General features: G+C 33.5%; 1 protein-coding gene across 2 annotated transcripts in view; it reads left to right on the top strand.

Annotated features, from left to right (window-relative positions):
* Nucleotides 1-18,277, top strand: part of LOC143249866 (lachesin-like) — a 41,928-nt gene extending 23,651 nt beyond the window's left edge. The window contains exons 3-8 of one of the 2 annotated variants that reach the window (XM_076500434.1): nucleotides 1,163-1,330; nucleotides 1,889-2,017; nucleotides 4,707-4,994; nucleotides 8,352-8,414; nucleotides 13,030-13,113; nucleotides 17,967-18,277. In XM_076500434.1, the coding sequence (XP_076356549.1) occupies nucleotides 1,163-1,330; nucleotides 1,889-2,017; nucleotides 4,707-4,994; nucleotides 8,352-8,414; nucleotides 13,030-13,113; nucleotides 17,967-18,064 (830 nt within the window). In that variant the 3' untranslated portion in view covers nucleotides 18,065-18,277. The remainder of the gene's footprint in view (nucleotides 1-1,162; nucleotides 1,331-1,888; nucleotides 2,018-4,706; nucleotides 4,995-8,351; nucleotides 8,415-13,029; nucleotides 13,114-17,966) is intronic. The other variant, XM_076500436.1, reaches the window with a different exon arrangement.
* Nucleotides 18,278-19,180: the final 903 nt, after the last annotated feature.

The following is a 19,180-nucleotide window of genomic DNA, read 5'->3' as shown; positions in this document are numbered from 1 at the left end:
AACATAAACTCCCTATTTCTTATAATAATGGACCCAGCATGGACAGGTGGGTTTAGGCGTTCGACTCGTACACTGAGGGTGGCGGGTTCGAATTCCGGTCGCACCAAACATGCTCGCCCTTTCAGCCATGGTGAGCGTTATAATGTGACGTTCAATCACACTATTTCTAGGTAAAAAAGTAGCACAAGATTGGGTGGTGGGTGGCGATGTCTAGCTGCTTTCCTCTAGTCTTACACTGTTAAATTAGGGACGGCTTGTGGAGATAGACCTCGTATAGCTTTGTGCGAAATTTAAAAAAAATCAACAAAATAACAACCATATAATTGTGTTTTATTCACTTCATATTATGTTATGGAATTCAAAGTTTAGAAAATTAGATTATACGTATATATATAAGATGAAGTTAAGTTTTTCTTTCGGGTTGGAGAATGTTTTAAAATGAAATGTTTGAACAAAAGTATTAAATATCGTTGTTGTTAAGAAATGTTTTAACTTTAAAGCTATTATGAAAGACCTTAACATGAACCATATTAAGGATGGTTTTATCTCAAATTTTATTATGAAAAATCTTTACAAAAACACTATTATAAAGTGCTAAAATAATTCATATCATTCTAGGCTCTCACTTCAAGTGTTTTGAGGTAGAATTAAGACAAACTGGGTTAAATAAATTCTTTAAGGAAGATATAAAATAAGGTTTTGAACAAATGAACAGTTATGCTCGATATAAAGTTTGGGAACAGCTTGAATTCTTCACGCATAAAATATTGAGCATAGAATAAGTCAAGATTGTTGCGTTAAAACAATAATTTGTAGGAACTGTGTTGAAATAGTTTGTCAGTCATGTAAAAAAAAACAAATAACTCAAGAAGATAATAAGTTTCAAATATAGAACGAACTTTCAGACCCTGACTACGGTACTTACTAATCATACCATTAACAGAAACAGCAATCTTCTCATGTTTTGTGACGACCGATTACAGTTAACTCATCTGACGAAAGGTTTTAATTCTGTATTTCATGAACGGACAACGAACAGGCAGATTTCTTTAATTCTATTGGTCAAACGTTTTGAGCTTTCATTGCTTCATGCGCGTGAACTTTCACTAAATATTCTAATAATAAAATTGAATTCAAGAATTTCTTTTATTAACTACGTCAGTTCCACCGGAAATCATTGGGTCTGAGAGTAGTACTGATTTGCTCGTGAGGGAAGGAATCAACGTAACCCTAAAGTGTATAGCCAAAGGTTATCCCGTACCGGTTATAACTTGGAGACGAGAGGATGAGCAACCATTATATCTTCAAAAAAGGAAAAATAAACTTAAAGGTAAGAACAAAATATCTTATTACACCAGATTATAGACCAAAATGCCATTGTCATACACATCTCATTAGTTCATTTCAAGAGATTGGTGAACTATTAATAGTACCATCGGTTGCTGGTATTGGTAGTTACTGAATATGTTACGTCAAATATAGTGTTTAAATTAAATTTTAATTGAAGTGAAACCTACACCTATACAGTTCTGCATTCTAAATGTTGTATATTTAGTAGTTTTACTCTCATAGAGAAGAGTTTATATGAAACTTTTGAGATCGTTAGAGCGAACACTATCTATGTAAGGCATATCGTCCACGTAATTTGAATTAGGCAATATAAAAATTTCCATTGCATGTATTATTACGTCTTTAGAAATGTCCTTTTGCCATCGTTTAGGGGCTATAAAGTTCACAAATATTTTATGTCAAAAAACAAACAAACGCATAAAACATTTCTACATTCAAGATACAAGGGAATTAGTTCTACGCTTCATTTTCGCTAGTCTAAACTTAGGAGAATATACACATGAAATATTATATAATAATCACACTTTAATTATTACAGCAACCTCTATCACGGGAGAAACCGTCAACATTAGTAAGGTGAGCAGATTACATATGGGTGCATATCTGTGCATCGCATCCAATGGCGTTCCCCCATCAGTAAGCCGAAGAATATTACTACAAGTTAACTGTAAGTAAACTGGAAAATAGTCAGTATGAAATAGAATATATTAAAGTACACGAATAGTCACAGAATAATGACGGCTCACCTCGTGGAGAAATATTATTCGCCAGTTCTATGTAAAGGCAAAAAAACAAATTAAAGATTCATTTTCATATCAACAGTAAGCCAGTCATTCTGTTTACAGACAAACAAGGGCTAACGATTTGTGTATGACATTATTGTACGCTATAAAATGTTTGCAAATTAAACACTTGCTCTCAGTCTATATTTTACCTGAATAGTAAACTATAATTTTGCTTTCAAACAAAAGTAAATAACTATTGATATCTAATTAAATATTAAACTATTAGTTGTACTCTAACTAGAAAGTATGTTTGTAAGTAACATGGCATTATTTCTTCATTATAAGAAAACGGTGCTATTAAAGCACTGGACAGTTGAGTAGTACGTTTTTTATTCGTGGTAATAAAGTTGTTGAATGATATAATAAAAAATAAATTAGGCATTTACGGAAAACACAGAATGTGCGTTACAAGACTTATATAAAGAACAGTCACAGATATTTGGAGATAGAAGAAAAAAGTATATACCGAATAGCAGGAAGTTATAGATGGACGTTTGGAAGGTTTTGAACATTCCAGTGTTAAAAATGTGGCTCAGGTGTGACTGAATTATAGAACTTTGAAATTACAAAAGCATGAAACAGTTAGTATGGAAGTATATACAACAACGAACAAATAGAACGAAGTTTGTGGTATAGATAAATATTGATTTATAGAATGAAAACACGATTAACTGGGAGATATTGAAAACAGTACATTAAAAACAATCAAACTACAGGAGCCAATAGCTATACTAAAATACATTAAACAAGACGTAGGATGTTTAAACAGCACGTGGGAGACGTAACAAAAGCAATAAAGAAGTAAATTGTAGAATGGTAAACCAAACAAACCGCTTGTAAGTGTCATGTAGAGTGAATGGACAAATAAACAGTTATAGAATGATGCAATGAAAAGTGAACGCGAGGTAAATAAACAAACAAACATTGAGTAAACTGTCGCAGCTTCAAAAGAGTGTAAGATGTAACTGAAAATAATCAGTTAGTAAAATATGGAATAGAACCAACGAAACAAGGACTTAACCAACAAAACAGTATATAAGATTAGGGATGTTAACTTAACTGTAACACTTAACAACTTTGAATGGTGATCTTACAATGCGTAGCTTTGCGCGAAATTCCAAACAAATCAAACAATTAAAATTTTATTAAGAGTAAATCCAGAAATGGTAACTGTCGTTCGTTAGTCGGCAGATTAGCGTATATCGTTGTCATTGGTCAGTGATGAACGTACTCCGGTAAATAATGTAATTAAAGGTGGCAAACTGCTAAAGGGCAATGTCTTCGTGTTCCAAGTGGACCACTGGACGTTAGTAAAGGTACTGTCACCTTAAACACTGGACATGTACTTAGTTTTGACAGAGCAGAGAGAGCTTTCTTTTAGTAAAGGTCTTCGGTTATGTTTAGTGATAAGAAGTGTCTTTTCTATAAAGATGGGGCTTCATCCCAGTATTCACAAGCGGCACCAGACAGCCTGAACTAGTTTGGTAAGCTGGGACTTGTTACTCTGAGCGACGCACTTTCTGGACTTCATGCCAGTCGATATTTTTTTTTGATACAGGAACACATGAAATCCCCATTCAACTAATATACTGGTCCCAATAGATCGATTGAAACAAACAACGTATTTCCTTAACTCGTGCTTGTCAAAGGAGTTGACAATTAAAGATGTTTCTCAAAGTATACTGAAGTTTAAGTACATCATGAGGACGTGGTGTAAGCTTAAAGGAACAGAGACTTTACTGAATGTGTCCATCCATCTTTGTTTAAAATGTATACAACCTGTACAGTATCCACTGCAGCTGTTACACATACGTTTAGGATGTAGTCTTCATTCATCTTTCGTTCCCCGCTGGTACACTGGTAAGTGTTTGGAATTACAACACTAAGATCAGGGGTTCGATTCCCCTCGGTGGACTCAGCAGATAGCTCTGTTATAAGAAAACACACACTTCTTCACGTTTTATCTTCTGATAGGGAAAGGACGTTAAAAATTATCAGATGATAAACAATTGAACATACTTACAGAGATCTGGAAGGATAAATAATATTTATCAGTAGAGACAACAATTAGAAATAATAACTTATGAATAACAAGGGAGAAAGCCTGACACTCTATGTATATTTCGTGTGTTATCTTTAGCTAAGACGGTTTTATTTTTCTAACAGAGTGGTTGGCCTTTGGAATGGGTTGACTTCAGATGTTGTAGAGGTATTAAATCTAAATTAGTTTAAGAAAAGATTTGATAAGTTTACGAATGAAAAGGACTGACTTTAAGGTATTATTTTTTAAAAGATGGAACAATGAAGATGGACCAACAGGTCTCATGTTGTTTCAAAACATTATGTTATCTAATATAACATAATCCTAAGTTCTGGAGATGTGTGTTTCCTAGCTTATAGATGACTTTCCAAAGATTCAGCTATATGTGTACTTATATTTGATATGTTATTCAAAGTGTCAACAATAAGTGTGTTACCATCTGGTGGTTGAGTATTCTAAGTTTTATGTAGTACACCAACTCATTATGTTCGTCTTTTTGTAGACTAATCATGTTTAAACACCTTATTAAGTTCCACCGATGATCTGGATTCCACATCAACTAGTAGGATCCTTACTCGGAAATAACTCTACCCTAGAATGTCATACTGAAGCCTTTCCTATGTCCATCAACTACTGGACTAAAGAAGCAGGGGACGTGATCATTTCTGACCAGAAATATTTAACTAAGACTCGGGAGGATACCTACAAAGTTCACATGCAGCTGACCATCCAGGCCGTGACTCCTGATGACTATGGATGTTACAAGTGTTTCGCTAAGAATTCTCTTGGATCAACGGAAGGATCCATTAGGCTATATGGTAAGTTTTCAGTCGTGCTTCTATCTGGTGGCCTACAAGTTCCATTAAACAAGTAACCCACTCAGTGATGTTCATTATACAGTCCGTTATTATTTGGAGAAAACTCGATCGGGCCAGAAGACTTTTATAAGAAGTCCATCTGGACTACTGTGAGATTGAAAACAGATAAAATTCTAAAGTTTCTATTTTTTATTAGACCATCTGTTTACTGTACCGAATCCAGGCACATTATAATCGAAAGGAAAGTATAAAACACTGTGAACCTTTAAAAACCTTTCAACAACCTAAACTTTATTGATACTGTAACTTCTACAGCTAAATGCACCAAACACTCTATATCTCAATTTCGATTCTTTTAAGTTTCTAAATTGGATATTTTTGCACATGGTTTCGATTTTTTTCACTCTAATCTTACACTGCCCGGCCCGCCATGGCCAGGTAGGTTAAGGCGTTCAACTCGTAATCTGGTGGTCGCGGGTTCGAATCCCTGTCACACCAAACATTTTCGTCCTTTCAGCCGTTGGGGGCGTTATAATGGTACCGTCAATCCCACTCTTCGTTTGCAAAAGATTAGCCCAAGAGTTGGCGGTGGGTGGTAATGATTAGCTGTCTTCCCTCTAGTGTTACACTGCTAAATTAGGGACGACTAATGCAAATAGCCCTCGTATGGTTTCGCGCGAAAATTCAAAACAACAACATGAAACAATTGCGCTGTTTGGTCTTTGAGTTTGCTAATGTATGAGTTAAACGATTGAGGTTGTTGGCTATCGTACCAAATCTTTATTTCTTCATCTTTGAATATTAAACAAAGAATTCCGAGAAAGTTAAAAGATAAATACAGTAGTGGAGTGAAGGGTTTGAAGAGCGTACTTGTATTAATAAATCTGACATATAAATTATTCTAATCAACAACGTCAGTGTTATCTTTACAGCAAGGGATTTTCAAGTCTCATTTTAATCGACATTTAAATCTATTTCATGATTATTTCATTATTTAACTTCAAGAAGTTCACACTTGATCTGTATACATCTAAGTTTACAGTGTTTGGATAGACTAGTATACGCGTATAAAAAAATTCAAACTTTCACTTAAGGATCCATTTGATGACAAAAAGAAGAAGGTAATGTATTTATGATGGTGGAATGAAATGGCACATCTTGGTTCAAGCCAATCATGAAGTGAAGTAATTATAAGTAATCGTAAGTTTCACATACATCATACTAATTTCAACTTAAGTTTGTTCGGACCAGTCATGAGTTTTGTTTAATTCTGTTCTTTAATAAGCTATAGCTAATACAATTCAATTAGAAGTGTTAGCCATACCTGTTTCAAACCGTAAAGTAGAGAAATAATAAACATACTTGAGGGGTCGTCTCTACTCAATACAGGAAAAAGTATATTTTGGAGGGGCGGTCTGTCCTTAATCCAAGAGAATACACGTTAAGATGTTTTTAACAATATATATCTAACTGAAGTTAAGAGGGGATAAACATTTTAAGTCATGATTGGCTTGAAACTAGTTCTAACTAATTACAAGCTATAGTTTTTTCGGCCTAATTTTTATCTATAATATTAACAAAGAACTCAGGACCTACACGTGTTTTACCGAGTCGTTGTCTGTAGCTACTCTGTACCAGTGTTTTCTAACATCTGGTCAGTTGCCAATTCGTATATGGTTTCACGAAAACGAACAGATATTCATGCGTAAACCATAATGGCTTTCATTTTGTTAGTTTACAACTCTTTAGGGAGGCAGCTAAACAGCCGCTGCTTTTAAAATGTTGAAAAACGCTGTTCTGAGTTTTTTTTTTCATTACAATCTTTAGGTAAGGTCGCTAGAAGAAACTTGTGGACTTTAGAATTAAGGTTTAGCTATTTCAAACCACAATCAAAAGAGAGTACCAACAAATCGTGGACCATATTTACTTTAAACCAGTTATGATTTACAGTTACATGAGTACTAATTAATTGACACTTACAGTTATACAGTATTTCTACAGTTCAAGAAGTTTTGGCTACTGGAGAGTAACCATAATAGGAAAAAGCCATGAAATACATTTAATTTTAGCCAATCATGGCACGTAGCCTACTTAAGATAATCATGAATTTGGTTAACTCTTGCAATGATGAATCGTTATTTACATAGGACGTTTGTGTTCTGCAATTATATCCAGTACATCATTCACTATAGCTTCTTCATGTCGGTTAGGGACAGTTAATTTCTCCAAGTCAGTTGTGGCGTTTTTCAAGCTAATCATAACTTGTAGATGTTTCAAGTCAACCGTAAATTAATATCACTGAAGACAAGTGATGAAATACTTTTACCAAGTCATGTGCTAATGTTAAAACATCCTATGGTTTAGTTACTTAAAGCCAAACATGAACTGTAATTAAATTAACCATTAGCTGTAGTTATTTCATACCAGTCGTGAGTTATTTACTTCGAGAGAAATATAAGCTATATATATACTTTTGTCAGCCCTTAATGTACTTAATTTAGTTCAAACTAATCATAAAATAGTCTCTTGGAGTTGTTAACGTTCCGGATTGTGAATCCAAGAGATCATGGTTCGTTGATGGTTTTTGCACAGTATGCATCGTGTATTGAAGCTGTGTGTGTGTGACATAAAAACGGATTCGAATATCAGTACTGATTCAGAGAAAAGTGGCTCGAGAGTTGTGCTGTTGGACACCTACAGACATTCTAACATGAGTTGGTGGTTAAAGCGCTCAACTTATAATCTGAGGGTCATGGTATCGAAACCTGTCGTCGAATATGCTCGCTTTTCACCCATGGAGGCTTTATAACGTGACTGTCAATCTCATATCCGTCCGGAAAAGTAACCCAAGAGTTGACTGTGGGTGATGCTAATTAGCTACCTTACCTTTAACCTTTCACTTCGAAACTAGGGACAGTTAACGTAGGTGATCCTCGAATATCTTTGCGCAAAGTTCAACAAAGAAGTAACTGAATTAAAATTAGAGACGGATATGTGCACATAATCCTTATTTCTAACTAATCAAACAAATAAAGAGATCAAGTTCATTTAAAATAATTATACTTCAAGAGAAATATAGGTTTCAGGTATTTGAGACCAAACTCCTATTTACTCCCTGGTAACTGATAATAGTGTTCTTAGAACCCGATTAATACTTAGAAAGTGCTTTGTTCTTTGCACACGTTAGATATCCAGCTGTAATCTAATGTTTCTATGTTAGCCCTACAATAAAAAATTACCATAACGGCGAACATTGCATGATAACAAGAAAACTCATTGTGGTTTACGTTTTATAAACGTTGCTTCATCGGAGGTCGTATCTATAGTTCTGAAATACGTCTTCTCTTCTTTACTTAGAAGTCCATGAAGAGTCCAAGAGAAGAACGGGCTTATCTCCATCTTTATTAGAAACTGTCAACGGTAAGAACGAAACGTTTACAGGAATCATCTCGTGGTATTTCTTTTCTTCCTAAAATTAGATGTAGTGTTGTGTTTACCCTTACATGATCAAAATAATGCGAACAAGCAACGTCTCTCATTGATTCTTTTCTGTCAAGTTTAGACGACTAATGCGTTCAAATCCAAGCAGCGATCACTTACGAATAACTTTACGAAGCATGCGCATAAAACAAAACCAGAACAACAAATAAGCTAAAAGCATGGCAACAATGTAAAAATAAACCAGCTCAGTTGGTTGTATTTATGTTTGTGTTTTCAGTTACGGGATTTACAGCTCAATTATGTTTTGCTTAAGCAGATTAAGTTTAAGGTAGATGAACAGTTATATCAATGAATCTAATTGTCAATCATTGATATCACCCCCTCTGTTTTAAGACTTCCAGATTTTATTAGTTGTCACAGTTGTTAAAACAGGCAGGATCCTTTAATAATTGACTTTTTGTCTAAGCCTCCCGTTAATATAACGGTAAGTCTACGACTTTATAACGCTCTAATCAGGGGGTTCGATTCCCCTCGCTGGGATCAGCAGATGGCCCGATGTGTCTTTGCATTAAGAAAACACACTCATAACATAAATCTTTAGATCACAAAGGATTCTAGGAATTTTTTATTCGGTGTTCAAAAATTGTATATTGGATAGTGAAAGAAATGACTCCTGAACTTTAATTTAAATTGACTATTGTAATAAAAATAAGTATTGTTGGACGTCTTCAATATTGTAATTAAAATAAGTATTGTTGGACGTCTTCAGTATTAAAATAAGTATTGTTGGACGTCTTCAGTATTGTAATAAGTATTGTTGAACGTCTTCAGTATTGTAGTTAAAATAAGTATTGTTGGACGTCTTTAGAAATTTTAGAGTTAAATTGATTGTCGTAATTACAAATGTCCCCCGCTGGTACAGCAGTTAGTTTACTGATTTACAACATTAAAATTAGGGGCTCGATTCCCCTCGGTGGACTCAGCAGAGAGACCGATGTGGCGTTGCTATAAGAAAAATCCAAATCTGCAATTACAAAAGTATCGTTGGACGAATTTAGAAATTTAAGAGTTAAATTGATTTTCGCGATTGCAATTTTTGTGAAGATCCATCCACACCATGGACAGACGACAGACAGTACTATTATATAGATATTCTAACGGACAGGACAGACGACAGACAGTACTATTATATAGATATTCTAACGGACAGGACAGACGACAGACAGTGCTGTTATATAGATATTCTAACGGACAGGACAGACGACAGAGAGTACTATTATGTTTATACTCTAACTTACAGGACAGATGACAGACAGTACTATTATATAGATATTCTAACGGACAGGACAGACGACAGACAGTGCTGTTATATAGATATTCTAACGGACAGGACAGACGACAGACAGTACTATTATATAGATATTCTAACGGACAGGACAGACGACAGACAGTGCTGTTATATAGATATTCTAACGGACAGGACAGACGACAGACAGTAGTATTATATAGATATTCTAACGGACAGGACAGACGACAGACAGTGCTGTTATATAGATATTCTAACGGACAGGACAGACGACAGACAGTACTATTATATAGATATTCTAACGGACAGGACAGACGATAGACAGTACTATTATATAGATATTCTAACGGACAGGACAGACGATAGACAGTACTATTATATAGATATTCTAACGGACAGGACAGACAACAAACAGTGCTGTTATATAGATATTTTAACGGACAGGACAGATAACAGACAGTACTATTATATAGATATTCTAACGGACAGGACAGACGACAGAGAGTACTATTATGTTGATACTCTAACGGACAGGACAGACGACAGACAGTACTATTATGTAGATACTCTAACGGACGTGACAGACGACAGACAGTACTGTTATATAGACATAAATGTCAGTATATTTTCATTTTGATATGAAAAGATATACATGAAAAGATCAGATTATAAGTATTATGTGTTAACAAGAATATTGAACTTATAATAAATGAAAAACGTAACTGATTATGCCTTTTTAGTTCGACTTTAGTCAAGAGTTCTACCTTGCTAGTTCAGATGTTTTTTTAAATTGATGGAGAAATGTATTATTACAGAATATATAAAATAAAACTAGTTTATCTAAGTTTCGTGGTTTAGTTACGGGACAAAGGGTTTAATCTAATAATGTGTTGTTAAGGATGTACTATTATGGACTTATTTTACAGAATATAAGTAATTTAACCTTAGATAATAGTTCTAGTTTGTTTACTGACATGACTTCCAGGAGAATATTAAAGGTCAAACACGGTATCAAAATTTTAACATTTCAATTGATTATTACATCTTTATATTTTTATATCAAACAGTTGTGTTTATTATTACATCTTTATATTTTTATATCGAACAGTTGTGTTTATTATTACACCTTTATATATTTATATCAAACAGTTGTGTTTATTATTACACCTTTCTATATTTCTATCAAACAGTTGTGTTTATTGTTACACCTATATATATTTACGTCAAACAGTTGTGTTTATTATTACGCCTTTCCATATTTATATCAAACAGTTGTGTTTATTATTACACTTTTATATATTTATATCAAACAGTTGTGTTTATTATTACACCTTTATATATTTATATCAAACAATTGTGTTTATTATTACATCTTTATATATTTATATCAAACAATTGTGTTTATTATTACATCTTTATATATTTATATCAAACAGTTCTGTTTATTATCACACCTTTATATATTTACGTCAGACAGTTGTGTTTATTATTACACCTTTATATATTTACATCAAACAGTTGTGTTTATTATTACACCTTTATATATTTACGTCCAACAGTTGTGTTTATTATTACACCTTTATATATTTATATCAGACAGTTGTATTTATTATTACATATTTATATATTTATATCAAACCGTTGTGTTTATTATTACGTCTTTATATATTTACATCAAACAGTTGTGTTTATTATTACACCTTTATATATTTATATCAAACAGTTGTGTTTATTATCACACCTTTATATATTTACATCAAACAGTTGTGTTTATTATTACACCTTTATATATTTATATCAAACAGTTGTGTTTATTATGACACCTATATATATTTACATCAAACAGTTGTGTTTATTATTACACCTTTATATATTTACGTGCAACAGTTGTGTTTATTATTATACCTGTATATATTTATGTCAAACAGTTGTGTTTATTATTACACCTTTATATATTTACATCAAACAGTTGTGTTTATTATTACACCTTTATATATTTATATCAAACAGTTGTGTTTATTATTACACCTTTATATATTTATATCAAACAGTTGTGTTTATTATTACACCTTTATATATTTATATTTGTGTTATTATTACACCTTTCTATATTTATATTTGTGTTATTATTACATGTTTATATATTTGTATCAAACAGTTGTGTTTATAATTACACCTTTATATATTTATATTTGTGTTATTATTACACCTTTCTATATTTATATTTGTGTTATTATTACATGTTTATATATTTATATCAAACAGTTGTGTTTATTATTATACCTTTATATATTTATATCAAACAGTTGTGATTATTAGTACATATTTATATATTTATGTCAAACAGTTTTGTTTATTATTATATCTTGATATATTTATAGCATACAGTTAGGAGACACATTTTAAATTTTATAATTTCCACAATAGTACTAGAATTAATTTTCTTTATCAAAAATGCATTAGAAATTCTTCAAAATAATGCTTTTAATAAATCTAGAGGCCGTCGTTACTTCGAAGGTTTTGCTATTATATTTCAGTATTTCATATACTAACTAAGTTTCGTAACCGTAACGTGTTCATTGTCCTTGAACAACAGAACGAAAACAACAACCTAGTATGTAGGTGAGAAACAAATTCTCGTAGTTTGTCCGGGGAAGAAACACAAAAGAATTACGGTTTAAATTAAACTGAAAACTATTATATTAATTCAAGTGAAAAGGTTTATATTTAATTCTTTGTAATTATATGTGATAACAAACGAATAAGTGAAACAGTAAAAAAAATGAACTTATTTTACAATTTCTTCAGGGTCTAATGAAGGTAATGAGGTGCCGAATGCATTGACCTCATTTGTATCTTGTTCATATATATATATCATCAACACCAGGTGGCGTGTTGCTATGTTGTATAATATGATGACGTAATCATATACTGCCTAGCAACATACATATCGTAGCACACCTTGAGGAAATTACAAATATTGTTAGGTGATAGTTAAAGTATGTAAATCAAATGTTTCTTTGTTGAATTCACTTCGAAATAGTAACGATTTTGTTGTTTTTAACCACCACTGAGAGTGTTCGTATCTTATAACTACTTGGAAGTTTTTAACTACTCAGTGTTAGGTATACCACGTATTATCTTCCTTTGTTTTCAGTGTAATAGCTTATAAACCTTTAGTTATGTAAAGCGAACTGTAATAAACCAATCATATTATCTCAGGCTAAGTTGAAAAGTTCCTATAACATTTTATTCAGAACTGTCTACTGTTTCTCTCACCTACTTTAGGTGATCAGCTGAAGATGACCAATGACTTCACCGACAAAAACACGGACCTGGGTTCGAACTCTGTTCATCAGCAACAAAGCTTGGGTAACATGCTATTATCTATGGTTTAAAGCGATAATGTGTAATAAGAATAGTTTGATGATAATTTAAGTTAAAACCTAAACACGTGCACCCAGTTGCTCCTGAGTTTTAATTTGATTTCAAAGTCGTGTGGTACATTACTGTCTGATTTCTTAAATTTTATTCAAAATTAATAAAAACAGCTCATATATCATTTTAATTGCCAGGTAATTAATGGAAAAACGTTCGTTGTGATTAACGTGATAACATAAGGAATAAAACTTGATTTCTTAAAAATAATTAATCATTACCAATTACTTAATAGTATGTAATTTATTTATCTCTATACGTGCATACATTAGATTTGCATGGAAAGCTATGAACACACATTGTGACGTAACACCAGTTTTAAAAGTAAATAAGACGTCTCCGTTGTAGGCATTACTTAAATCAGTTAAGAAATAGATTTTCCTTTATTCTAGACACGACTACTCTTATTAAATAGGTCATGTAGCGTAATTACTACGTGTCAATTAATTTGAATACGAAACAAACGTTATGAGAGTGAAAATAACGTAGCGTGTTTTCGTTATCAGTTTGGACAACACGTACGTGACAATACAGTAATGATTAAACATGCCAGAACCATAACGAACCCTAAAAGTTCCAGAGCAGTTATATATATGGTTAACATGTAAACGGTCAGAAGTTAGCTTTAGAAGATTGAATCTCATACCAGATGTCCAACATCAAGTGCTTCTACAACTCATCACAACATAACAGCTTCTCTTCAGTGGTGTCACGAACACGTGTACTGGTCAAACAACATGTGGACTCACAGTCAAACCTCACTTCACATTCCAGCAAGACATGAGATATGCATACATTTGAAAAGTGAAAAGTACCATATTCAACTATAATTTTGCAAAACTTTAGCAGAGTATGACAGGATATGTCACGCCGGTGTGATATATTGATCTGGAGAGATTGGTGACCACACTGACCATTATGAATGCTCAAGATGTGAAGGCATATGAATATATATTTTTCCATCAATTAATATTGTCATTTTACTTGCAGTTGGTTATTCGCTACTCAAAGATAACACATGTCCCTAACATGCTTAACTTATTAGCAAGTTCCTGGAAGAAAAGGGTATGATGAAGTCAATGAACAGTTCAGCATCAGGGTTTTTATTCTTCAGAACATTCAAAGGATTATTAGAAGGGTTTCTGTTCTACAGACCACTTGCAAGGGATTATTAGAAGGGTTTGTATTTTACATACCACATGCAATAGTTGCTCTGAAGGGTTTATATTCTACATACCACATGCAATAGTTGCTCTTAAGGGTTTATATTCTACAGACCACATGCAATAGTTGCTCTGAAGGGTTTATATTCTACAGACCACTTGCAAGGAATTAGTAGAAGGGTTTTATTCTACAGACCACTTGCAAGGGATTATCAGATGGGGTTTATATTCTACATACCACATGCAATAGTTGCTCTGAAGGGTTTATATTCTACATACCACATAGTTGCTCTTAATTTATATTCTACAGACCACATGCAATAGTTGCTCTGAAGGGTTTATATTCTACAGACCACTTGCAAGGAATTAGTAGAAGGGTTTTATTCTACAGACCACTTGCAAGGGATTATTAGAAGGGTTTATATTCTACATACCACATGCAATAGTTGCTCTGAAGGGTTTATATTCTATATACCACATGCAATAGTTGCTCTGAAGGGTTAATATTCTACATACCACATGCAATAGTTGCTCTGAAGGGTTTATGTTCTACAAGGTTGCTCTGAAGGGTTTATATTCTACAGACCACTTGCAAGGAATTAGTAGAAGGGTTTTATTCTACAGACCACTTGCAAGGGATTATTAGAAGGGTTTATATTCTACATACCACATGCAATAGTTGCTCTGAAGGGTTTATATTCTACCGACCACTTGCAAAGGATTATTAGAATGTTTTGTATTCTACAGATCACATACAAGAGATTATTAGAATGGTTTGCATTCTGCAACCCACATGCAAGATATTATTAGAATGGTTTGTGTTCTACAGACCACATGCAAGAGATTATTGGTAGGGTTTATATTCTACAGACCACTTGCAAGGAATTAGTAGAAGGGGTTTATTCTACAGACCACTTGCAAGGAATTAGTAGAAGGGGTTTATTCTACAGACCACTTGCAAGGGATTATTAGAAGGGTTTATATTTTACATACCACATGCAATAGTTGCTCTGAAGGGTTTATATTCTACATACCACATGCAATAGTTGCTCTGAAGGGTTTATATTCTACAGACCACTTGCAAGGAATTAGTAGAAGGGTTTATATTCTATATACCACATGCAATAGTTGCTCTGAAGGGTTAATATTCTACATACCACATGCAATAGTTGCTCTGAAGGGTTTATGTTCTACATACCACGTGCAATATTTGCTCTGAAGGGTTTATATTCTACAGACCACTTGCAAGGAATTAGTAGAAGGGTTTTATTCTACAGACCACTTGCAAGGGATTATTAGAAGGGTTTATATTCTACATACCACATGCAATAGTTGCTCTGAAGGGTTTATATTCTACCGACCACTTGCAAAGGATTATTAGAATGTTTTGTATTCTACAGATCACATACAAGAGATTATTAGAATGGTTTGCATTCTGCAACCCACATGCAAGATATTATTAGAATGGTTTGTGTTCTACAGACCACATGCAAGAGATTATTGGTAGGGTTTATATTCTACAGACCACTTGCAAGGAATTAGTAGAAGGGTTTTATTCTACAGACCACTTGCAAGGAATTCGTAGAAGGGTTTGTATTCTATAGAATACATGCAATAGTTGCTCTGAAGGGTTTATATTCTACCGACCACAAGCAAGAGATTATAAGAAGGGCTTGTATTCTACAGACCCCTTCAAGGGATTATTATAATGGTTTGTATTCTACAGACCACTTGCAAAATATTATTAGAATGGTTTGTATTCTACAGACCACATGCAAGAGATTATTGGAAGGGTTTGTATTCTACAGACAACTTGCAAGGAATTATTAGAAGGGTTTGCATTCGACAGACCACTTGCAAGGGTTGCTCTGAAGGGTTTGTATTTTACAGACCACGTACAAGGGTTGCTCTGAAGGGTTTGTATTTTACAAACCACGTTCAAGGGTTTCGCTGAAGGTTTTGTATTCTACAGACCATGGAATTAATGCTCCTGAGACGCTAAGTAGTGTTGACCAACAAGAACCGGTTCTGATGGAATAATATACAAAATATGATCTTAGCGACTTGTTGACACTCTCATATTTAACAAGTCGCATCTATTTATGATTTTCTGTTCGTTTCCAAGATGATTATGTGTCTTACTGACAGTCATTACCTGGTCATTTGTTAGACATCAAATGTTATAATAGAATATGACTTCACACACTAGATATTTACGCTCTCTACGATACGTCATCACAATTAGTCAAAGTAATTTGTTTACTCCCGTTATATATTAATTTTTTTAGATCAGTGCATACATAGGTTTCAGGACACGAATTATGATCTATACGGTAACAATTTCAAGTGTATAAGTAATTATAAAAGTTAAAGAGTCACATTTGTTAATTTCTCTGTGTTAGAGGTTTATTAAGATATTTTGTGAAGGCCTTTGACAATGCCGAAGTAGTTTTGTATACGATTGTACACAAGTGCTGTTTTTATGGGGTTGTGTATTCAATATCTGATACACAGTACAATCAAAGAGTACCGAAATATACTCCCAAGAAATTAAACATTTAACGATTATAGACCGTAGTAAAGATAAAATGTTTTGTTTAGAACATAATCACAAGAGAACAAACTGATTTGTTCAGCAGATGATGTGGCCTTAATGAAAAACAGTAGATAAGTACGACATTCAAAAATATGATCTGTTTTATGTTTTCCTCAAGAGGAAATTCTGTCATCGATGCAGGTTGATGTATACTTCCATAGGGTATATTAGTAGTCTTGACTTAACACAGAAAAGTACACATCTTCAAACGATGGTTTATCCTGATTGATATCTATCTTGATGCTTTCTTCTTGAAGTAGAAAAATGCATACCTTAGAAGGATGTTCTAGCTTAAATGTAATAACATATGCATCTTTCATATATAGGAAATTACGTCTTCAAATAGTTTTTATTTAGTAAAACAGAATAGCACATATCTCGTAACAGTGGTTTCTCGTTAATGGAGGTATGTTACAAGGAAGACAGAGACAGCTATTTTTACAAAGATGTTTAACGTCAAAGAAATAAACTTCAGAAAGTTTCAGTTTAAGAGTTAGTTCCAGAAAAGCATTATGTGATTTCAGCTCCAAACATCAATATTGTCTTGACCTCTGAATATACTTATAATTCATTATGTTAAAATTCTTTCCATTTCGGGAAAAAAAGCCTCAGGGAAGTAGGATTGTCCCCTGACAAGTAATAAAATTTATATATTCCAGTTGAAGAGATGTTAAACCTGTTGGGAAGAATCGTGGTTATGGCTTTACAAAACATATACGCATTGTACTCTGTCTTTGTTTATTATAAGGTTTCATGTTTCGAGAAATGCGGATAAAAAGTGAAGACATTCTTTATAGAAGGATGTACACATTATTTTTTTGGTATCAAAGCTAAGTTTTGTACTCTTCTGTAGAAAAGCAAGTTAAAGCAGTCTAGACTTTGATGTAGAAACAAATATTGTTCGGTTTCAATTGATAAAATAGACTTAAGTACAATTTTTCTTTAAACAATGTGCTTTTAGAAACAGCATGGAAGCGATTCTTTGTGCAGTGGTAACGAAACCTCATGACTTATCATTTTCCTTGCAGGTGTATCACATGCCAGTCCTTTGAAACTTCAGACAACCCATATACTTTTAAGCCTAATATGTTGGCTAATGTCAACAAACCAGAGAAAGTCCAGGTGATTCACTCGAGCTTTCAAAAGACTTTTCCCTAGCTTGTGGACATTCGTATTACCTGTGTCAACTTGATCTCACAGCTTTCTGGTCGTTCAACCATCAGGAAGAGGAGCGTAGTTTATATGTGATTACTTGAGTGAGAAATAGGAAAACGTGCTGTTAGTTGTGATGTTTAAATACTGTTGAAGCTCACCGTGCAAAGTAAACGAGCATTATAGACAGACTAGTAGTGGACTTTTTATGTTACCCGCCACTGTACTCTCATAAAACAAACTTCGAAACTTTTAAACATTTGGAAACTGAAAAATAATTCAATGCTTACAGTAATCGCAACTGTAAAACTTATTTGTGATTTAAGTAAAGTCTGTAATAGCAGTGTATTCAAAATTAGAGCGATTAACAGATCTGCAAATGTTCGACAGTAAAAACACCGTCTCTGTTTAAGAAAAACTCATTTTTAGTAGGTCTCATATAAGTTTAAAATAAACGAATCTACAGTTTCAAAGCAACGAGGCAACCGAAGCCCATCCACACAATTTCCTTTTGGTTTTTTTCTTTCGAATGATTAGAAGACATTCCCTGGCTTGGCTGACCAGAAGAAACTGCGGTCGCTAACATACATTGACTGATTATGGTACTTTTAGACACGAGTGATTGGCACATACTAGCTGATCGTGGTATTTTAAGACACGACTGTTTGGCACATACTAGCTGATCGTGGTATTTTAAGACACGACTGATTGGTACATACTAGCTGATCGTGGTAGTTTAAGACACGACTTATTGGTACATACTAGCTGATCGCGGTACTTTAAGACACGACTGTTTGGCACATACTAACTGATCGTGGTACTTTAAGACACGACTGATTGGTACATACTAGCTGATCGTGGTATTTTAAGACACGACTGATTGGTACATACTAGCTGATCGTGGTAGTTTAAGACACGACTTATTGGTACATACTAGCTGATCGTGGTACTTTAAGACACAACTGGTTATTCTCACTGTAAAATCTGGTTTCATATTCGAGTGTTTCCTTCTATGAAGTTAAAAATATTTTGTTTGTAACAAATACATATCTTGATATTTGTAACGGGGTGAACATTACGGAATCAAACA

The sequence above is a fragment of the Tachypleus tridentatus genome, chromosome 4 (assembly GCF_004210375.1).
Source record: "Tachypleus tridentatus isolate NWPU-2018 chromosome 4, ASM421037v1, whole genome shotgun sequence".
NCBI lineage: Eukaryota > Metazoa > Arthropoda > Merostomata > Xiphosura > Limulidae > Tachypleus > Tachypleus tridentatus.
This window is presented reverse-complemented; position numbering and strand designations above follow the sequence as displayed.